General features: G+C 48.1%; 1 protein-coding gene across 1 annotated transcript; it reads left to right on the top strand.

The window, feature by feature from the left end:
* The first annotated feature begins 682 nt into the window (after nucleotides 1-682).
* On the top strand, nucleotides 683-3,218 carry LOC123156758 (alpha-1,3-arabinosyltransferase XAT3). Its single transcript, XM_044574936.1, has 3 exons — nucleotides 683-1,103; nucleotides 1,243-1,359; nucleotides 1,711-3,218. Exons 1-3 carry the CDS (start codon nucleotides 983-985, stop codon nucleotides 2,988-2,990), a joined length of 1,518 nt encoding a protein of 505 aa, XP_044430871.1. The 5' UTR covers nucleotides 683-982; the 3' UTR covers nucleotides 2,991-3,218.
* Nucleotides 3,219-23,649: the final 20,431 nt, after the last annotated feature.

Raw genomic sequence — 23,649 nt, 5'->3', positions numbered from 1 at the left:
TGCGGGCGAGGAATAGGGTTTTTCGGTGGCTAGGGCGATCAGGAGTGACCGTGGCAGTGGTCCGGACGCCCGCAAGCCCCTAATTTATCTTCAGTTTGCGGGAGGAACTGCGTCCGGATCGCTCGGCGGAGACACAACACATCCGGATCGTTCGGTGGAGACACAACACGTCCGAACCGCACGGTCAAAACATATGCCGGCTGTTTAAGTGTCGGTGTTGGAGATGCCTTTACGGGTGATCCGCTGGGTACTACTACCTCCGTATTAAAATATGAAACGTTTTATAGTATGATAAATCTAGCCTTAGAAAACGTATACGAAGGGAGTATGCAATACGATGTACAAGGACTCGGAGTTGTGTGTCTAACACGAATTCTGCCTTTGAGCGGGACCAAAGAGCATGTAGTACTCCCGCTGCCCGCTGCAAGGCCCATCCCAATCAGTGATCCAAATCTCCCTGCATTGACACGGCACCGACACTGCGCGATCACAAATGTCTCGCCATAGAGTCTCGAGAAACATCAGATTAGATTACTGGTAGTACAGTGGTGACAACAAAATTATCTCACCATAAAACAATCTCTAATTAAAGCGAGTTACTGTAATAACCAGTGTCTGAAGCAGCGGCTGCTATTTTACGGCGCCCTGAAAAGTCGTGCTCGGTACCAGTGGCGCACAGGCAGGCAGACACACACCGACCGACCACAGCACTTCCAAACAAAACACCACTAGTTCCCAAGCCCCAGCTAGCTAAATGAGCAGCTCTGCCTTTGCTGCTTTCGCTCTGCTCTTCCGTCCCCTTCCCCCCTTTCTCCCCCCTCCACCCGGCTCGCTGCCGGTGGCCGCCGCTTCCGCCGCCCGCTTTATTCCCTGCTGATTTACACATCGGCTGCTCAGCTCGAGCTGCGTAGGAAGATTGTGGAGGTCCCAGCGCCTCACATCACCCGTGCAGCCGAACAAAGAACCACTACTCCCGGAGGAGATGAAGTCCCGGAGCTCTGCGAGGGGCGAGCCGAGGAGGTTCGGGAATGTGGCTCTCCTGGCCCTCATGCTCTGCTCCCTCGTCGCGCTCTCGCTCATCAGGGCCAGGTTCTCCCCAATCGGTAACGCCATCGCCTGCTCTTTTTTGCTCTTTCTTCTTTTGTTCCTGGCTATGCAGAGGCATGGCCAGTGGTGGGAGCAAATCTGAGGGCGTCAGAGCTGCTGTTTGACCGCTCTCATGGTGTCGCTGCGTTTCTGCAGGGAATACAGCCGTTGCAGAGACCATCAAAGTGGAGGATCCGAAGCCCGTGGTGGTGAGCAAGCCGGCTGTCGCGGCGGAGGCCGGCGATGGCACCGACGAGGCCACCGCAGTAGCTGGTAAGCTAACTTATCCCTTTCCTAGGAGACGTTGTATCTGTGGGCAACAAAAATTAGTGAGTGGATTGGGAGCTGCTTTATGCAGCGGGTGGTTGGGTGTCTAGATCTGCTTGGCATTTCTTTACCGGCCGCTTTCTTTTGGTAATATCATATCCATTTTTGCTGAGATTCAGCCTCAAATCAGACAACAATGGAACCATCCACGGATTTACACTAGCCTGAAATCAGCTGCTAGTGATGGCTCCTCACCTAAACTATCCCCGATATACACTGAAGATTTTTGTTCTAGATAATTCGGTGAAGAGGGTGGTAGCTTCAGATCTCACTAGGAACTGGATTTTCTTCTTGCAGTGGAGGAAGACAAGGATGAGGAAGCTCAGCCCAAGGATGAGGAAGTTCAGCCCAAGACCGAGCACGCCGTGGACGCCACTGTGCGGCCCGCCAAAGCCGCAGTGGCCGTTGACGCCAGCAAGCCGGTGTGCTACGAGACGAGCCGGCGCTCCGACACCTGCGAGGCGGCCGGCGACGTCCGCCTGGTGGGGAGAACCCAGACCATCTACGTCGACACGCTGGAGCGTGAGTGGAAGACCAGACCCTACTGCCGGAAGCACGACACCTACGCGCTGTCCCACGTCAAGGAGTGGTCCCTGAAGCCGTTCCCCTCCGGCGACGGCGCGGCGCCCAAGTGCACGTCCAACAGCTCGGCCACCGCCTTCGTGATCTCGACGGGCGGGTTCACCGGCAACCCCTTCCACGACTACACGGACGTGCTCATCCCAGCCTTCATCACGGCCCACCGCTTCGCCGGCGAGGTCCAGTTCCTGGTGAGCAGCTACAAGTCGTGGTGGATGAGCAGGTACATCCAGATCTTCCAGCAGATGAGCCGGTACGAGGTGGTCGACATCGACGCGGACGACGAGGTCCGGTGCTACCCGAGCGCCGTGGTCGGGCCGACGTTCCACAAGGAGCTGGGCGTGGATCCCTCCAAGGCGCCGTCGGGCGTCTCGGTGGCGGACTTCCGCAAGATGCTGCGCAGCGCGTTCGGGCTGGAGCGCGCCACGGCGACGCCGAGCGGCGACCGGTGGGACATCCGCCGGCGGCCCCGGCTACTGATCATCTCCCGGCGCACCTCACGCGGGCGGGCCTTCATGAACGAGCGCGCCATGGCTGACATGGCTGGGAGCCTCGGGTTCGACGTCCGGATCGGGGACCCGGACACGACCTCCGACACGTCCAAGTTCGCGCGGCTGGTGAACTCGTGCGACGTGATGGTGGGCGTGCACGGCGCCGGGCTGACGAACATGGTGTTCCTGCCGGCCGGCGCCGTGCTGGTGCAGGTGGTGCCGTACGGGCGGCTGGAGTGGCTGGCCCGCAACACGTTCGCGGAGCCGTCGGCGGGGATGGAGGTGCATTACCTGGAGTACGTGGTGCAGCTGGACGAGACGACGCTGAGCGAGCAGTACCCCAGCGACCACCTGGTGCTCAAGGATCCCATGGCCATCCACAAGCAGGGGTGGGACGCGCTCAAGACCACCTACCTCGACAAGCAGAACGTCCGGCCGCACCTCGGCCGCCTCAAGAAGACTTTCCTCCAGGCGCTCAAGATGCTGCCGCACGGCAGGGACGATTAGACCAGCTCCCTTTAGTTCACCCTCGTCGCCATCATCGTGGGAGCTTGAGAGCTGCTGGTAGCCTAGTATCATCACTAATAGCGTACAAAATGGATGCAGAGGACAAGTGTCTATAACCTTTTCTCTGTTTTCGCCTAATCCGTGGGCCGCGGTGCACTGTACTACTCTACTCTCTTTTTTCAGCGTGAGGTAAAACTTGCAGCCGCGTTAACAGGATGCACACACTCAGCACAAACCAGACCCACTATCCTCTCTTTTACTAAGCAATGCTCATGTGTTTTTATTTTGCAATTTAGCAATTTTGTAGTACACGTACAATGCTCAGCGATGTACTACACCGTTTCCCTAGAAAGAGGAAAGAGAGAAGTCCATATTAGATAGCTGAAGTTCAACTTTAAAACCATCTACTTTAGAACCTCAAACTTCTATAACCGGACAACTCAAATTTTTAAAACCGGACAAAAATCAATCTTGGCTCCAGTCAAACAACCGGTTTCATCCTTGTTTTGAGTCGGTCGAAAACCAAATCGACATCACAGTTGAAAGTGCATGTGACACTTAATTATATTTAGGTGTGATGACAGTATGGTTAGTGAAACTAATATCGATTGCTAAAGTTTATTTTAGGATATTGATTATATGAAAATCTTGTTGGAGATGATTGACCCCTCCCTTCATTTCAAAAAGATTAAAGGCATGGGTTTCCGGCGGCTAGAAGGCTTTCGTTTTGGATGGATTTGAGTAGTAGGAAAACGGTACTATTAAGAGGACTCATCGTGTAGGAATGATTCAAAACTATACACCAGCCTTCCTACACCTAGCACTAAATTACCTTGAGTAGTGTGCTTGTACGCGGAAATCCAACTTGGTGCCCAGGCTCATCTGCTCCCGCTCAGAAAAAAAATTCAAAATAAATACTAGAAAAATTAAAAAAAATCCAATTTTTTTGGAGTGGTAGATAATTTCATGCGTGAGGTCCGCTCTAAATTTCAACACATTTTGACATTTTGCAGCTCTCGGCAAAAAAGACAAATCGGATCATAACAGTGCGTGAACAGTAGACATTTTTACAAACCCCCATTTTGTCTTTTTTGCCGAGAGCTGCTCAGATGTCTAAATAAGCTGAAATTTGGTGCGAACCTCACGCATCAAGTTATCTACCACCAAAAAATATTTGGATTTTTTTGAATTTTCTTTAGCATTTGTTTTGATTTTTTTTCTGAGAGGGGGTGCAGATGAGCCTGGGAGCAGAAACTCCGCGTCCGCTTGTACGGAGGTATCCTTGAGTTACCACAGGAAATTAGAGGATATCCCGTGCGCACGGGGTAGTAAGTAGCTCTTTGGACACCCAGTGTGTATGGGGACTTTGACCCCGTGCGCATAGGTGGCGTGTAACTCTCTGGACACCCCGTGCGCATGGGGTCCTGGACATCCGTGCACACAGGATGGTGGTTTCTTCTTTGGACACCCCATGTGCATGGGGCTGACTTAGCCCGTGCACGGGGTGCAATGGGCAGAAAAACGCATCCGGCCAAGAATACTATAAAATGACCTTTTCTTCCATCTCCAACCCTAACCCTTATGTCTTGTTAAGCTTCATCATTGCCTAACTCCATTTTGCTCATTCGTTTCAATCCATCCATCCAAACTTGTTGAAACTTTGGGAATTGAGTAAGATCCGATCTACACTTTGACCAAACCAATTCATGTTCCCCACAAGTTTTGTTCACCATTGACTTGTTACTCTTGGAGCTTGGGCTCCTAGGGCCTTGTTTGTTTGGGCTTTTTCTTAGGCTTTTGTAGCTTTTCCACTTTGGCCAAAAAGCCATAAAAGCTCCTAAATATGTGATTCTGGAGCTTTTATGGCTTTTGGAGCCAAATATTGTTATATTGATTCATCAAAATCCATAAAATCTCCAAAAACACCTATTTAGGAGCTTTTATGGCTTTTTGGTCAAAGTGAAAAAGTTGCAAAAGCAAAAGCCCACACAAACAGGGACTGCGTGGTTAGTGTTCCTCCGAAAGCATTACTTGTGGTGTGCTCAAGAGACATATGTAAAGGTGTTGTGGCCGCCCTCAAGACCACCCCCGAGTGCGAGGCTCATCCGTTGAGGGTGTCTCGAGGAGAATACTGTGAGGCTTCTGTGGCGTTTCACAAGCTTTGGCCCCAACACAGCTGAAGGAGTCCTGGATGAAGGGGTCCTCAGGCCGCCGACCCATTGCTTACGGGCCGGACTGATGGGCTACTATGGAGCCAAACTAGGGCATGGACCTGTGACCAGACAAAATATCTTTGGAGTCGTGGTGTGCCCTCCAAGTCAAGATTTAGCCTCATCTTTCTTTGTTGTAATCGATCGCATGTAACCCTAACCCTACCGGTGTCTATATAAACCAGGGGGTTTTAGTCTTTAGGGCTAGAGCAACATCCAACACCGCATCAACCTAGGGTTTAGCTCGCCTGATCTCGAGGTAGATCAACTCTGTAACCATATCATGCAAATCAAATACAATCAAGTAGGACGTAGGGTTTTACCTCTTCGAGAGGGCCCGAACCTGGGTAAACACCGTGTTCTGCGTTCCTTGTTCCCCATTGATCCTAGATCCACAGCTCGGGACCCCTACCTGAGATCCGCCAGTTTTGACACCGACATTGGTGCTTTCATTGAGAGTTCCGCTGCGGATCGTCAAGAGGTCGATGGCCCAACTATGTGTTGGAAACCCCGTTTGCGCCAGGGACATCTTCATCCCTGGCCAGATCTTCATTTTCGGCAGCCTCACTTTTCGTGCCGACCTCACTGGTCGCTTGGGCCAGGTTGAGAATCTCACCCCCCGACTACTGAGCCAGCCACCGGAATTTAGAGTCCAGCGCCGGCCCTCGGGAAAGCCCTCCTCCCGAAGAATCCGCTACCCCTACAGAAGAACCCGCCGAGCCCGACGCCTTGACCTCGGATTCGACGGGCCTGAAGGGGGGCTGGCACCATCTAGGATCTGGCCCTAAAGCTGGACCCCAAGTACCCCAAAGAACGTCCCGCCAAAGATACAAGGGGCATTCCCCCGACGGGAACCTCTTTGGTAGACAACCTGGTAGATCGATTCCTCTCCATGCGAATCTTTGTCAGCAGGCCTACGGCCTATAACTGGATCGGGCTTGAACCTGGCAACAGAGAGATCCACACCCCGCCGATCACACACACCTCGTCGCTACTGTCTAAGAAACGGCGGAGGGATCGCTATCTCCAAAGTTAAAAATGATATATACCCGGGTCTCTAGCCCGGAGATGGACACCCGTCAAGAGAAAAGTCTGAATTCGACCTATGATACAGGATCCGACCTTGAGTGACCCAACTACACACGGGCGCACACCCGAACACTATGCGGCATGATCCGGATACAGCCCAAACACGGTTCGCCACTGCCCATGCTCTGGACTCACAACCGATGGGAGTGCCGAATTTTTTTCCACCCACCTTCCACACCGAATATTCCCCGAACGCGGGAAGTCCGGATGCATGGGACCTAATGTACGTCAAGCGGCATCCGGGAGAACCGGTCCATCATTATTGTGCCACATTTCTCTTGGTCAAAAACAAGATAACTGACTGCCGAGACGAAGAATCGGTCCATCATTACTGTGCCAGATTTCTCTTTGGAGTTTTTGGTTGTAAGTGTTTCATTATAAACAAGAAATCCCCGTTAGCTAAGTTTGAGCCTAAAACTTATGAGGGTGTATTTGTTGAATATGCACCAAATTCTCATTCTTACCGTGTTCTCAATAAATCCACCGAGTGCATTGAGGAAACGGTAAATGTGGAGTTTGATTAAGATAACGGCTCCTGTGTGGAGCAAATTGTTCCTAGTGTCGTAGGTAATGAGGCTCGTTCTATACGTACTATGAGGTTAGGCCACATTCATCCACAAGAAACACCCTAAGTCCAAGTAGAAGAAGAGAGTAAGATCCCCTCTTGTAGATTCTTTACAAGGCAAGTCATCACCCACACCACAAGTACAAATGTATGGGAGATCGTGAACCTATCCAAGAACAAGAGCAAGTCCCTCATGTTTCCAGTTAAGATCAAGGGTAAGCTCAACCAAGTGGTGACGTACCAAACATTGATGCCCAAGATCAAGATCATGATCAATATCAAGTTCAAGCTCAAGTGAAAAACTGTTTGAGATGAAGAAGCAAAAGGTGGCTTGATACGTCTCCAATGTATCTATAATTTTTTATTGTTTCATGCTATTATATTATCAATCTTGCATGCTTTATATGCAATTTTATATCATTTTAGGAACTAACCTATTAACCTAGTGCCCAGTGCAAGATTCTGTTTTTGCCTATTTTATTGTTTCACAGAAAAACAGTACAAACAAAGTCCAAATGCGACTTTACAGAGATTTTTTCTAGACCAAAAGGGACCCTGGAAGCTTCGGAGCAGGCCACAAGATATACGAGAGAGCCACAAGCTCACAAGGGTGCGCCCCAGGGGGCGCCGCCTGAGCTTGTGGGCCCCTCGTAGTTCCGTTTGACCTAATTCCAACTCCATAAATTCCCTAAATTCCAAAAACCACCAGAGCGAGACCCGAAATAATTATTCTGCCATAGCAAGCCTCTATTCTTTTGTGATCCCATCTGGAGGCCTCCGCCGGTACTCTGCCGGAGGGGGAATCGATCACGGAGGGCTTCTACATCAACCTTGCTGCACCTCGAATGATGTGTGAGTAGTTCCCCATAGACCTACAGGTCCATAGTGATTAGCTAGATGGATCTCTCTCTCTTTCTTTGATCTTCAATACAATCTTCTGCTCGGAGTTCTATTCGATGTAACCTTCTTTTGGGGTGTGTTATTTCGGATTCGATGAATTGTGGGATTATGAACATATTATTCATTGAAAGTAATTGAGTTATACTTTCAACTTTATTACGTGTGATTGTTATAGCCATGTAATGCTTTCCGATCTATGAGTTTTCTTTGGCCAAGTTGATGATTAGATCTTCAGTGGAAGTGGTGCATAGTAGTAGGTTCAATCTTGCGGTGTCCTCACTTCGTGACAAAAGTGGTAGCGAGAAACGTATTTATATTGTTGCTACTAAGGGTAAAATGACGGGGTTCGATCATATTGATTAGTCTTATTCTGTCTACATTATGTCATCATGCTTCAAACATTACTCTGTTTGTTATGAACTTAATACCTAGAGAGGCAAGCATAGAAGCATTATCGAAGTGGAGTAATAGTAGTACATGCAGATGGATGTCGATCTAATTATCACGGACGTAATGCCTATGTACTGATCATGCCATGAATAACATCATAACTATGTGCTTTTCTATCAATTGCCCAACAGTAATTTGTTTACCCACCGTATGCTATGTTCTTGAGAGAGATGCCTCTAGTGAAAACTATGGCTTCACGAGGGCTGTGCAGTCCGCGCCTCCCCCATGCAGTCCCCTACCCCGGCCGGTTGCTGCTCTCCCACCTGGGCAGCGTTGTGTGCTTGTGCCCGCCTCGCCAGCCAGACGCGCACATCGGAAATGGAGGCGCGCGCCGCCCGCCGCCAGAGGCTGTGGGCAAGGGAGAGGGATGCGACAAAAATATCTGTGAACCGCCATGCGGAGCCCGGCGAGGATGAGCGGCTCCTTACTTGGGTATACTACCAGACGCTTATGACGACAGAGACAGATGCTCGATGGCTCCGTTGAGCAGTCCGAGCGCGAGGTGGTGGATGCGGCTCAGCTGGCGAAGCTCAAGAAGCAACAGGACATGGTCATCCGGCGGCTCAAAGGGCTCATCATCCTCTCCGACTCCTCCTCTGACGATGATGGTGACGACCACGACGCCTCGTCCGATGAATCGAACGATCCTCCACCAGCCGCCGACGCCTACAACTGCGTCGGGGACCAGAAGGGGAAAGGACCGGCAAGGCAGTGGTGAAGATGCGCCTTCTCCACTTTAATTTCAAGTTTTAGATGGAGTTTAAACTTGTCTGTCGTATTATGTGCATTATCTAAACTTTGGTGATTTTTGAAGATCCAACTGTGATATTTTGGTGAACGGATTGTGCATTTGTATGTTCGTTTTTATATCCGCTAATGATCTACGTTGTTTTTATCTACATTGCATGGTTTAGTATGGATATAAGGGATCAAATATGAGATACATGGATGTAAACAATGCAATTTGAGGATGGAGAGCTAACTAGCCCTATGATTCCTTCACGGGGCATCAGGCAGGGGGACCCATCGGCCCCTACCTGTTTCTTTTATGCACTGAAGGTCTATCTTGTTCGAGAGAAGGGAGGAATTTAGTGAGCTACAAGGTATCCCTAATGGAAGGCAAGGTCCTGAAGGAAATATGCCCTAGAGGCAACAATAAAGTTGTTATTTATATTTCCTTATATCATGATAAATGTTTATTATTCATGCTAGAATTGTATTAACCAAAAACTTAGTACATGTGTGAATACGTAGACAAAATAGAGTGTCCCTAGTATGCCTCCACTTAACTAGCTCGTTGATCAAAGATGGTTATGTTTCCTGACCATAGACATGTGTTGTGATTTGATGAATGGGATCACATCATTAGAGAATGATGTGATGGAAAAGACTCATCCCATTAGCTTAGCATAATGATTGTTTAGTTTTATTGCTATTGCTTTCTTCATGACTTATACATGTTCCTCTGATTATGAGATTATGCAACTCCCGAATACCGGAGGAACACCTTGTGTGCTATCATACGTCACAACGTAATTGGGTGATTATAAAGATGCTCTACAGGTGTCTCCGAAGGTGTTTGTTGGGTTGGCATAGATCAAGATTAGGATTTGTCACTCCGTGTATCGGGGAGGTATCTCCGGGCCCTCTCGGTAATGCACATCACTATAAGCCTTGCAAGCAATATGACTAATGAGTTAGTTGCGGGACGATGCATTACGGAACGAGTAAAGAGACTTGCCGGTAATGAGATTGAACTAGGTATGATGATACCGACGATCGAATCTTGGGCAAGTAACATACCGATGACAAAGGGAATGACGTATGTTGTTATGCAGTTTGACCGATAAAGATCTTCGTAGAATATGTAGGAGCCAATACGAGCATCCAGGTTCCGCTACTGGTTATTGACCGGAGATGTGTCTCGGTCATGTCTACATAGTTCTCGAACCCATAGGGTCCGCACGCTTAACGTTCGATGATGATTTGTATTATGAGTTATGTGTTTTGGTGACCAAAGTTTGTTCGGAGTCCCGGATGAGATCACAGACATAAAGAGGAGTCTCTAAATGGTCGAGAGGTAAAGATTCATATATTGGAAGGTTATATTCGGACGTCGGAATTGTTTCGAGTGATTCAGATATTTTTCCGGAGTACCGAGGGGTTACTAGAACCCCCCGGGGAAGTGTTGGGCTAACATGGGCCTAAGGGAGAGAGAGGGAAGCCCACGGGGGGTGGACGCACGCCCCCCTCCTAGGGAGTCCGAATAGGACAGGGAGGAGGGGGCGGGCCTCCCTTCCCTTCCCCTCTCACTCTTCTTCCTTTTCCCTCTGGTGGAAGAAAAGAAAAGGGGGGAGGGTGCTAGTCCAAGTAGGACTCCCCCCATGGCGCACCCCTCCTGGCCGCTGGCCTCTCTCCCCCCTCCTTTATATACGTGGGCAGGGAGCACCCCAAAGGCACATCAATTGTTCTCTTAGCCGTGTGTGGTGCCCCTCCAAAGTTTACGCCTCCGGTCATAGCGTCGTAGTGCTTAGCCGAAGCCCTGCGCGGATCACATCACCAACACCGTCGCCACGCCGTCATGCTGATGGAACTCTCCCTCGACCCTCTACTGGATCAAGAGTTCGAGGGACGTCATCGAGCTGAATGTGTGCTGAACACGGAGGTGCCATACGTTCGGTACTTGGATCGGTTGGATCGTGAAGACATTCAACTACATCAACCGTGTTGACCTAACGCTTCCGCTTTCGGTCTACGAGGGTACGTGGGCACACACTCCCCTCTCGTTGCTATGCATCTCCTAGATAGATCTTGCGTGATCGTAGGAATGTTTTTTGAAATTGCATGCTATGTTACCCAACAGTGGCATCCGAGCCAGGTCTATGCGTAGATGATATGCACGAGTAGAACACAAAGAGTTGTGGGCTATAATAGTCATACTGCTTACTACCAATGTCTTACTTTGATTTGGCGGTATTGTTGGATGAAGCGGCCGGACCGACATTACATGACCGTGTTCATGAGACTGGTTCTATCGACGTGCTTCGCACACAGGTGGCTGGCGGGTGTCTGTTTCTCCAACTGTAGTTGAATCGAGTATGACTACGGACGGTCCTTGTTGAAGGTTAAAACATCACACTTGACAAAAAATCGTTGTGGTTTTGATGCGTAAGTAAGAACGGTTCTTGCTAGAAGCCCGTAGCAACCACGTAAAACTTGCAACAACAAAGTAGAGGACGTCTAATTTGTTTTTGCAGGGATGTTGTGATGTGATATGGTCAAGACATGATGTGATATAAGTTATTGTATGAGATGGTCATGTTTTGTAAAAAGTTGTCGGCAACTGGCAGGAGCCTTATGGTTGTCACTTTATTGTATGAAATGCAATCGCCATGTAATTGCTTTACTTTATCACTAAGCGGTAGCGATAGTCATAGAAGCAATAGTTGGCGAGATGACAACGATGCTACGATGGAGATCAAGGTGTCAAGCCGGTGATAATGGAGATGATGACGGTGCTTTGGAGATGGAGATCAAAGGCACAAGATGATGATGGCCATATCATGTCACATATTTTGATTGCATGTGATGTTTATCTTTTATGCATCTTATTTTGTTTAGTTCGGCGGTAGCATTATAAGATGATCCCTCACTAAATTTCACGGTATAAGTGTTCTCCCTGAGTATGCACCGTTGCTACAGTTCTTCATGCCGAGACACCACGTGATGATCGGGTGTGATAAGCTCTATGTTCACATACAACGGGTGCAAGCCAGTTTTGCACGTGCGGAATACTCGGGTTAAACTTGACGAGCCTAGCATATGCAGATATGGCCTCGGAACACTGAGACCGAAAGGTCGAACGTGAATCATATAGTAGATATGATCAACATAGAGATGTTCACCATTGAAAACTACTCCATCTCACGTGACGACCGGACATGGTTTAGTTGATATGGATCATGCCATCATTTAGATGACTAGAGGGATGTCTATCTAAGTGGGAGTTCTTAAGTAATATGATTAATTGAACTTTAGTTTATCATGAACTTAGTACCTGGTAGTTTTTTGCATATCTATGTTGTTGTAGATCAATGGCCCGTGCTACCGTTCCCTTGAATTTGAATGCGTTCCTAGAGAAAGCTAAGTTGAAAGATGATGGTAGCAATTACACAGACTGGGTCCGTAACTTGAGGATTATCCTCATTGCTGCACAGAAGAATTACGTCCTGGAAGCACCGCTAGGTGTACCACCCCCTCCAGCAACTGCAGACGTTGTGAACGCCTAGCAGTCGCGTGTTGATGACTACTCGATAGTTCAGAGTGCCATGCTTTACGGCTTAGAATCTGGACTTCAAAGATGTTTTGAATGTCATGGAGCATATAAGATGTTCCAAGAGTTGAAGTTAATATTTCAAGCAAATGCCCAAGTAGAGAGATACTAAGTCTCCAACAAGTTCTATAGCCGCAAGATGGAGGGGAATAGTTTTGTTAGTGAACACATAATGTCTGGGTACCATAACCACTTGACTCAGCTGGTAGTTAATCTTCCTGATGATAGTGTCATTGACAAAGTTCTTCAATCACTGCAACCAAGCTATAAAAGCTTCATGATGAACTATAATATGCAAGGGATGGAAAAGACAATTCCTGAGTTCTTCGCAATGCTAAAGGCTGCGGAGGTAGAAATCAAGAAGGAGCATCAAGTGTTGATGGTGAACAAGACCACTAGTTTCAAGAAAAAGGGGAAAGGGAAGAAGGGGAACTTCAAAAAGAACGGCAAACAAGTTGCTGCTCCCGGGAAGAAGCCCAAGTCTGGACCTAAGTGTGACGCCCCCGATTCAATCATACACTAATCATGCACGCAAATGTGTACGATCAAGATCAGGGACTCACGGGGAGATATCACAACACAACTCTACAAATAAAATAAGTCATACAAGCATCATAATACAAGCCAGGGGCCTCGAGGGCTCGAATACAAGTGCTCGATCATAGACGAGTCAGCGGAAGCAACAATATCTGAGTACAGACATAAGTTAAACAAGTTTGCCTTAAGAAGGCTAGCACAAACTCGGATACAGATCGAAAGAGGCGCAGGCCTCCTGCCTGGGATCCTCCTAAACTACTCCAGGTCGTCATCAGCGGGCAGCACGTAGTAGTAGGCACCTCCAGTGTAGTAGGGGTCGTCGTCGACGGTGGCGTCTGGCTCCTGGACTCCAGCCTCTGGTTGCGACAACCAGAAAGAAAGGAAAGGGGAAAAAAGGGGGGAGAAAGCAACCGTGAGTACTCATCCAAAGTACTCGCAAGCAAGGAACTACACTACATATGCATGGGTATATGTGAAAGGAGGCCATATCAGTGGACTGAACTGCAGAATGCCAGAATAAGAGGGGGATAGCTAATCCTATCGAAGACTACGCTTCTCACAACCACCGTCTTGCATCAAGTAGAAGAGAGTAGATTGAAGTCCTCCAAGTAGCATCTCCAAGTAACATCTCCAAATAGCATCTCATAGCATAATCCTACCCGGCGATCCCCTCCTCATATCCCTGAGGTAGAGCGACCACCGGTTGTATCTGGCACTTGGAAGGGTGTGTTTTATTAAGTATCCGGTTCTAGTTGTCATAAGGTCAAGGTACAACTCCAAGTCGTCCTGTTACCGAAGATCACGGCTATTCGAATAGATTAACTTCCCTGCAGGGGTGCACCACATAACCCAACACGCTCGATCCCATTTGGCCGGACACACTTTCCTGGGTCATGCCCGGCCTCGGAAGATCAACACGTCGCAGCCCCACCTAGGCTCAACAGAGAGGCCAACACGCCGGTCTAAACCTAAGCACGCAGGGGTCTGGGCCCATCGCCCTGAGCACACCTGCACGTTGCGTGGGCGGCCGAAAGCAGACCTAGCCTAGTGGCGTTCCAGTCCAATTCGGCGCGCGCCGCTCCGTCGCTGACGTCTGAAGTGCTTCGGCTGATACCACGACGTCGGGATACCCATAACTACTCCCACGTAGATGGTTAGTGCGTATAGGCTCGTAGCCGACTCAGATCAAATACCAAGATCTCGTTAAGCGTGTTAAGTATCCGCGAACGCCGAACATGGCCAGGCCCACCTGTCTCCTAGGTGGTCTCAACCTGCCCTGTCGCTCCGCCACAAAGTAACAGTCGGGGGCCGTCGGGAACTCAGGCCCACCACTACCTGGATGGAGCCACCTGCCCCTTCAGCCCCCATCTCCAAACAGTATCACCAGTAATGTAACAGTGTAAAGTATATAGCATATGCCCGTGATCACCTCCCGAGGTGATCACGGCCCAGTAGTATAGCATGGCAGACGGACAAGAGTGTAGGGCCACTGATGGAACACTAGCATCCTATACTAAGCATTTAGGATTGCGGGTAAGGTATCAATGACTGTAGCAACAATGACAGGCTATGCATCAGAATAGGATTAACGGAAAGCAGTAACATGCTACGCTACTCTAATGCAAGCAGTATAGAGAAGAGTAGGCGATATCTGGTGATCAAAGGGGGGGCTTGCCTGGTTGCTCAGACAAGAAGGAGGGGTCGTCGGTGACGTAGTCGACCACAGGGGCATCAGCATCGTCACGGGGTCTACCGGAGAGAAGAGGGGAGGAGAAACAGTAAATACATAGCAAGCAGGTGCATAACAGGACATCAAGCAGAGCTAGACGTGTTCTAACGCGGTCTGAGGTGATACCGGTGAAGGGGGGAAACGTCCGGGAAAGTATCCCCAATGTTCCGTGTTTTCGGACAGATGAACCGAAGGTGAAATGTTGCAGGTTCACTATGCTAGGGATGCGTGGCGGACGAACGGGCTGTGTATCCGGATTCGTCTCGTCGTTCTGAGCAACTTTCATGTACAAAGATTTTCCATCCGAGCTACGGTTTATTTTATATTAATTTTAAAAGATTTAATTCATTTTTAGGATTTATTTAATTATTTAAATTCAACATTATCCAGAACAGTGCATGCTGACGTCATCATGACGTCAGCATGACGTCAGCAGTCAACAGGGAGTTGACTGGGTCAATCTGACGTGTGGGTCCCGCATGTCATACACTGTTTTAGTTAACTAACAGTTAATTAGGTTAATTAGTGATTAGGTTAACCTAATTATAATTAATTAACTTAATTAATTCCTTAATTAATTAATTAATTTTATTATTATTATTATTATTTATTTATTTGATATTCTTTTTTTGACGTTTTGGGGCCGTGGGCCCCTCGTGCCATAGGCCCAATGGCCTATGGTGGGTCGGGCGATGGGCATTGGTGGTGGTAACAAGCGCGCCCGACTATGGGCGAATCAGAGCGCTGCTTCGGTCGAGGCCATTGGTACGGCCGCCGGCGCCCATGACGCCGGTCAGGGGAAGCGGCGGAGGGGAGGAACTGGAGCGGGAGGCCGGCGCAGATGGCCGCGGTGGCCAGCGGGGTCGTCGCGGGCGGTCTCGAGTAGAGGCAGCGAGCGGGGCGATGGTGGTTGCGTCGGAGGCAGCAGGGGGGGCTGCGGTGGTGCGGGCCACGGTAGGTGCGAGCGCTCCGGGAAGGAGCAACACTACAGGTGCGGCTCGGCGCGGCTGCGGTTGCGCGTGACGGCACGCCGGGCGAGGCTAGGCCGCGGTGAGCACGGGCGGCGCGCGTACAGGGCGATGGTCAGGGGCGTGCGCCGAGTGCGGCGGCCGCGGCGACGGACTAGGGACGCACGTTCGAGGGAGACAGAAAGGAGAGGGGAGTTTCGCTCACCCCCGATGCAGGGGTTCGCCGGCGAGGCTCGACGGAGTCCGCCGGGGAGGAGGTCGGGGAGGCGAGCGTCGACGGTAGGCGGCGGGGCGTCCATCCAGCGGCGAGGTGGCGAGGCGTCCATCCAGTGGCGTGGTGGCGGGGCGTCCATCCAACGGCAAGGGGGGGTCGCGCGCGGGGTACTTGGCGACGCTGGAGAACGGGAGAGGGTGGGTGTCTCGGTCACGAGGAGTGGGGGTTTGTGCGGGAGGAGTGGGGGGTTCGTGCGGGGCAACGGGGATGATCCCGATCCAGATCTGGATCGATGGGGGAAGTGGGGGGTTGCCCTAGGGTTCGAATCAGGGTGGGGGATAAGGAGGAGGGGAGTGGGGCGCCGGCTGGGCCGGCCTGGTTAGCCCAATGGCCAGCTGGGCTGAGGCCCAGCAGGGGGGGGTGTTTCTTTTCCCTTTTTTGTTTGTTCTGTTTTTTTTTAATATTCTATTACTTTTCTGTTTTCTTTTATTTTTGTTTTATAAAATCTAAAAGCGACAACTAATTTGGTGTTATTAAATAGGTCACAACCCCAAATATTTTGGCACTTTAAATAAAGCATTTTTGCATTTGCTTATTATTTTAAAAGCATTTTTAATAATTGTTTTATCGCCGTTTTAGTTTATTTAGTGCATTTAAGTATTTTATTCAAAGATGATTTCTTCACCAACATTTATTATGGACTATTTGACACATTAGGAACAACTTAGTTTTGACTTTTGAAAACTTCAATTGTTTTGACTTTAATTCAAGTCTGAATTTGGATCGGTTCTGAACTAACGCGAGATTATCAACAATATTCGAGGTGACGTGGCATCATTACTAGAGGGTTACTGTAGCGTAACTATCCGGGCGTCACAATTCTCCTCCACTACAAGAAATCTCGTCCCGAGATTTAAGAGGGGGACTAGGGGGAAAGGTCTGGTTACGAAATCCTAACGAATCTTCTCGTCTTTGGTTGCTCTTCTTGAAGAGATCAATCCATTACACTGATGTCTTCATTCCTCTGCTTCAGGTCATCAGGATGAAGTCGGCATCCTTTCTTCGGGATCTTCATCGTATTTAAGAATAGGTAACGAGGCAGATCAGCAACGACAGAATGCTATAAGGGTAATAATCTGGGATTGACCCATGAATGAGCATATGAGTACCTCTCGAGTTGAACAAAATAAAACACATCGAGAGTAAAGTTGGAAGGTACAATAAGAAGTTTCAAGCAGCCAGGCAATCGTTCATTGCCTAGGCAGAAGGTGAAAAGGGGTTTCAAACAACGGAATAATTATTGTGTCCGATGCCAGAATTGACGATCTCATTGGAAGGTGGCTCATGAATTACATACGAGTCCACGCGGGAGGAATAACTTTGGGAACAGGGGGTGTACAGGAGAGTCAGGTTTCGATCCTGTGGAACTATGGGTTATGGGCCCACCATGTGGGTTAAAGGTAGGAAGGGCGGAGACGTCTTGCGTGATCATGCAAGCAAGGTATGTCAGAGGATAGCCTATCAGTTATGTCGGCAACAACATCAGTACCAAGGACGAGGGATGAAGAGAACCATTTTCCTGCTCGTTGAACGAGGCGGACCAGTAGGCAAAGTTCTCGTCCATCGGTGGTTACCGAAATGTCACCAACAATAGTAACAGGGTTACACCAGGCAAGATGGTACACCGAGGTGTTTACATAAGCAGGGATATTACTGCTTATATTATATAGATCACAAGAAGGTTTAAACAAACCAATGGAAAGGAAAAGTGATTATTATGTTTAAACAGAACAATGGAAAGGAAAATGTGTTTAAACACATCTTTCAAGGGTAAATCCTTCCCAAGGACAAGCAGAGCAAGATATCCATGACAGGATATAAAGTAGAAAACCATTTAGGTAAGGGGGGAGGAATCTCATGATATTACTCATACAACGGTGTTAGGATAATTGATAATTAAAATATAGCATCGTGCTTCAAACGTGCCTGTTGAAAATCGGAGTACCATTGACATGCTTCGAGATAGCAGTGACATGGTCTTCAGGTGAAGATCAGACTTTGGAAACATGAAGGATCCATCAAGAATAACTTGTAGAATAAGTCTTACAATTTCCTCATGGATGAATGGGTAACCTTGCTGAAAAGGAATCTATAATGATAGGTCCTCCAGCCGGGGGGGTGCTAGGCATGACATCCTGTTACTAGGTCAACAAAGGGCCAACAACATAACTCTTGGAAAGTTGTCCCAACCATCATATCTGACCGAGATTCAGATCCGATTGGTGTAATGATACCTCAGAGTCGGGATGTCCGAGAATAAAAGGTGCAACACAAATAGACGAAATGACATTTCAGGATTCTCAGGAAATGAACTATGGGAGTGGGTTCCTGAAACAATAGTTCATCATTAAACCAAGGAGAGGAGGAGGTGGCTGATGGGCTCGGCGATAATCCATCGAGATTTCTGACAAGATGGATTTCCATAATTATGTGAACAAGGAGATAACATTTGTCAGATCAAATGGTATAATGATGTATGCTCGAGGAAACATACTCAATTAAACATTGGTTGAAAGGTGCACCCGAATATGGGTTGGGTTGCACGATCAATGTTAGAGTGGTGACTTGACGAACAAAAGAATTAGAATGAAACTCGACCATTACTTCAAAGCAATAGGGTTGCTAGAAGTTTCGAATTCACACCTCATGGTTCAATTGTCGGTATTCCGGTTAGAAACAACACGGGTACCAAGAAAGAATGGTGAGGATGAGAAGTATCACCATACCAAGAATTCTTAAGAGGGGGAGTAATCCTCACGACCTTCTTGACATAAAAGATGGTAATACTCCATGGTAAAGAAGAACAAATGCTAGGAAGCAAGGAACTCGAGGTATAACACAGAACACAAAGAAGTTTTTGTTGGAGGGAACGCAATAAAGAGGTCGATGACGACACAAATCATCGAGGGCAAGGATGGTATTTCTCATCATTAATTCAATTGATATCCTGGATGAGCTCAGAATGTTGATGATCACGACACCTTTGTCGCGAGAGTTCATGATGATGTAATCAATCGGTAACGACATCAAGTCAAGTAATGATGAAGTGAAAGGTTATTGGAACCAATGGCACGACAGAAACTTGAAATCAAGATTGTTGTTCAAGGCGAACTGATATGACGAGGAAGATCGACGTAAGCTTAGCTCATTGTCAAAAGTTGTGCTCCGGGATTAAGGACCGGGTAGCACAGTTAAAATTTAGCATGGTAATGATATGGCCGATCAGGCTAGGAATGACATGATTGGGTACAAACTCGTAAGTAAAGAATATTAGTAAGAGTTGTTGAACCGTAATGCGGACTCGGTTCAGTTATCGGTGTCTTTGAGTGTTTAATAACTCAGAGCCCGCGAAAAATTGGAATCAGTGGGAAGGTAGCACTTGATGAAGAACTCATAAGGAGTTATGCAGTTCCATGATAATCTCGAGATACCAGGGGGTAATACTCGACACAAGATCAAGGTAAAGGTGGGACTGGTGTATTGATCCATAGAAGACAATTGCTTTAACTTGTCCGAGAAATGAGATCAAAGAAGAACAATCATGGTCGGAACCACGGTTGCAAAAGGCCAGATCCTAGATATAAGATGAACTTATACCAAAGGAATAATTTATTTAAAAGAAGCTTTAATGATAAGATCTACATCGTGTCCATGGGCATGAACACAAGTTCAAGGTCGACTCCCACTTCTCCAATGCATAACCTTTCATTCACTTCTCACGTTCGATGAAGTTGCAGTGTTGAAATTTTATCTGGTGAAGCACCAGAAGAGTATGACTCGTGAAAACTTTCGGGTTCACACGGTTTAGAGAAGGCATATGTTCAACCCACAGGGGCTTCTTAGAAACGTATACCACAAGTTTCAAGAGTAAATAATACAAGCTCGAAAGTAGAGCAAGGTTGAGAAAGTAGATGATACAATTACCAAGGGCATTATGTATCCAAGGGGAGGCTCACAAGGTTATTGAATATGAAGGATGCTGACGGATAAAATCCAACAATGGGCCTGATGGTCCACAAGGGATCTGACGTGAGCATCGGTACTCAACTAGAGGAAGCAAATTATAGAAACAACTGACTAACTCAATTGTCAAATGCAAAGGAATTATGATTTCCAAATCAAGGGATCAGAAGCAATGCTCTGATTAGGGGTGGATAAGTTGAATAGCCTTAGGGTACAATCAAAGACAATTGGATTGGTCGAGAACCAATTCCAGTTAAAAGGATGGCAGCTCAGCCGGAAAATTAATTTATAAGGATCAATGATGATTGCGTGTATTCGCAAACATATTGAGTCAACGGACTCAAAATGATAATGACAAGGAATGTCATTAAGACTACGAGACTTATGGGATTAACCATAATGCAAGCAAGCAAGAATTTCAAGAGCCAAAGGCTCCAGAGGATTTTCGGAAGATCGAATATTATTTTGAAGACTTTTGTGAAACACATGAACAACTGGGGATAAGCGGATACTCGACAAGTGCGAGAATTATCCATAGGGGTATTCAGGTGACAAGGAATTGCAAGACAGTAGGCACAAGATATTCGCGGATCAATAGAGAGAATTTCGGGGTATCTTGTAATAACAAGATCAACTGGGAATAAAAGTAAGAACGTCAAGTGTATGTATTTATCCATAGGGATATTTCGATGGTAGGGAATTGCAAAAGCAACGGACACAAAGTCTCAAAAGAGTTTCGGCGAGTAACTTTGAAATCTTCTGGTGCAGTCGGCGATCACCTGGACTGAAGGGGCTCTCCGGGAGAAAGTACTTGCGAGAACCTAAAGTTAGTTTTGTTTTTAGAAAAATCGTTTAACCCGAATAGAAGAGAGTTCAGAATCCCAGAGTAAAGATCGAGGAGTAAAAGATCCTAATACCACCCAATGGCAACGTGGGCCCATGGGCCGCACAACCATGTTAGTAAAAGTTTTGTAAAGTCTAGACTCGACTTCGGCCAAGGAGTTGGAAGGGGGATTCCTACAGGCAGTCGGCTCTGATACCAACTTGTGACGCCCCCGATTCAATCGTACACTAATCATGCACGCAAATGTGTACGATCAAGATCAGGGACTCACGGGGAGATATCACAACACAACTCTACAAATAAAATAAGTCATACAAGCATCATAATACAAGCCAGGGGCCTCGAGGGCTCGAATACAAGTGCTCGATCATAGACGAGTCAGCGGAAGCAACAATATCTGAGTACAGACATAAGTTAAACAAGTTTGCCTTAAGAAGGCTAGCACAAACTGGGATACAGATCGAAAGAGGCGCAGGCCTCCTGCCTGGGATCCTCCTAAACTACTCCAGGTCGTCATCAGCGGGCAGCACGTAGTAGTAGGCACCTCCAGTGTAGTAGGGGTCGTCGTCGACGGTGGCGTCTGGCTCCTGGACTCCAGCCTCTGGTTGCGACAACCAGAAAGAAAGGAAAGGGGAAAAAGGGGGGAGAAAGCAACCGTGAGTACTCATCCAAAGTACTCGCAAGCAAGGAACTACACTACATATGCATGGGTATATGTGAAAGGAGGCCATATCAGTGGACTGAACTGCAGAATGCCAGAATAAGATGGGGATAGCTAATCCTATCGAAGACTACGCTTCTCACAACCACCGTCTTGCATCAAGTAGAAGAGAGTAGATTGAAGTCCTCCAAGTAGCATCTCCAAGTAACATCTCCAAATAGCATCTCATAGCATAATCCTACCCGGCGATCCCCTCCTCATATCCCTGAGGTAGAGCGACCACCGGTTGTATCTGGCACTTGGAAGGGTGTGTTTTATTAAGTATCCGGTTCTAGTTGTCATAAGGTCAAGGTACAACTCCAAGTCGTCCTGTTACCGAAGATCACGGCTATTCGAATAGATTAACTTCCCTGCAGGGGTGCACCACATAACCCAACACGCTCGATCCCATTTGGCCGGACACACTTTCCTGGGTCATGCCCGGCCTCGGAAGATCAACACGTCGCAGCCCCACCTAGGCTCAACAGAGAGCCCAGCACGCCGGTCTAAACCTAAGCGCGCAGGGGTCTGGGCCCATCGCCCTGAGCACACCTGCATGTTGCGTGAGCGGCCGAAAGCAGACCTAGCCTAGTGGTGTTCCAGTCCAATTCGGCGCGCGCCGCTCCGTCGCTGACGTCTGAAGTGCTTCGGCTGATACCACGACGTCGGGATACCCATAACTACTCCCACGTAGATGGTTAGTGCGTATAGGCTCGTAGCCGACTCAGATCAAATACCAAGATCTCGTTAAGCGTGTTAAGTATCCGCGAACGCCGAATAGGGCCAGGCCCACCTGTCTCCTAGGTGGTCTCAACCTGCCCTGTCGCTCCGCCACAAAGTAACAGTCGGGGGCCGTCGGGAACTCAGGCCCACCACTACCTGGATGGAGCCACCTGCCCCTTCAGCCCCCATCTCCAAACAGTATCACCAGTAATGTAACAGTGTAAAGTATATAGCATATGCCCGTGATCACCTCCCGAGGTGATCACGGCCCAGTAGTATAGCATGGCAGACGGACAAGAGTGTAGGGCCACTGATGGAACACTAGCATCCTATACTAAGCATTTAGGATTGCGGGTAAGGTATCAATGACTGTAGCAACAATGACAGGCTATGCATCAGAATAGGATTAACGGAAAGCAGTAACATGCTACGCTACTCTAATGCAAGCAGTATAGAGAAGAGTAGGCGATATCTGGTGATCAAAGGGGGGGCTTGCCTGGTTGCTCAGACAAGAAGGAGGGGTCGTCGGTGACGTAGTCGACCACAGGGGCATCAGCATCGTCACGGGGTCTACCGGAGAGAAGAGGGGAGGAGAAACAGTAAATACATAGCAAGCAGGTGCATAACAGGACATCAAGCAGAGCTAGACGTGTTCTAACGCGGTCTGAGGTGATACCGGTGAAGGGGGGAAACGTCCGGGAAAGTATCCCCAATGTTCCGTGTTTTCGGACAGATGAACCGAAGGTGAAATGCAGGTTCACTATGCTAGGGATGCATGGCGGACGAACGGGCTGCGTATCCGGATTGTCTCGTCGTTCTGAGCACTTCATGTACAAAGTTTTTCCATCGAGCTACGGTTTATTTTATATTAATTTTAAAAGATTTAATTCATTTTTAGAATTTATTAATTATTTAAATTCAACATTATCCAGAACAGTGCATGCTGACGTCATCATGACGTCAGCATGACGTCAGCAGTCAACAGGGAGTTGACTGGGTCAATCTGACGTGTGGGTCCGCATGTCATACACTGTTTTAGTTAACTAACAGTTAATTAGGTTAATTAGTGATTAGGTTAACCTAATTATAATTAATTAACTTAATTAATTCCTTAATTAATTAATTAATTAAGGAATATTATTATTATTATTATTTATTTGATATTCTTTTTTTTAACGTGTTGGGGCCGTGGGCCCCTCGTGCCATAGGCCCAATGGCCTATGGTGGGTCGGGCGACGGGCATTGGTGGTGGTAACGGGCGCGCCCGACTATGGGCGAATCAGAGCGCTGCTTCGGTCGAGGCCATTGGTACGGCCGCCGGCGCCCATGACGCCGGTCAGGGGAAGCGGCGGAGGGGAGGAACTGGAGCGGGAG

The sequence above is a fragment of the Triticum aestivum genome, chromosome 7B, assembly GCF_018294505.1.
Source record: "Triticum aestivum cultivar Chinese Spring chromosome 7B, IWGSC CS RefSeq v2.1, whole genome shotgun sequence".
NCBI lineage: Eukaryota > Viridiplantae > Streptophyta > Magnoliopsida > Poales > Poaceae > Triticum > Triticum aestivum.
The sequence above is the reverse complement of the archived record's forward strand: the minus strand, read 5'-3'. Positions and strand labels throughout refer to the sequence as shown.

Bases quoted from the DNA above. Each gene is read 5' to 3' on its own strand.
- LOC123156758 (XM_044574936.1), top strand. From the start codon at position 983: ATGAAGTCCCGGAGCTCTGCGAGGGGCGAGCCGAGGAGGTTCGGGAAT. The intron at 1,104-1,242 runs GTAACGCCATCG...GCGTTTCTGCAG, and splicing joins GGCCAGGTTCTCCCCAATCG to GGAATACAGCCGTTGCAGAG. The intron at 1,360-1,710 runs GTAAGCTAACTT...TTCTTCTTGCAG, and splicing joins CGAGGCCACCGCAGTAGCTG to TGGAGGAAGACAAGGATGAG.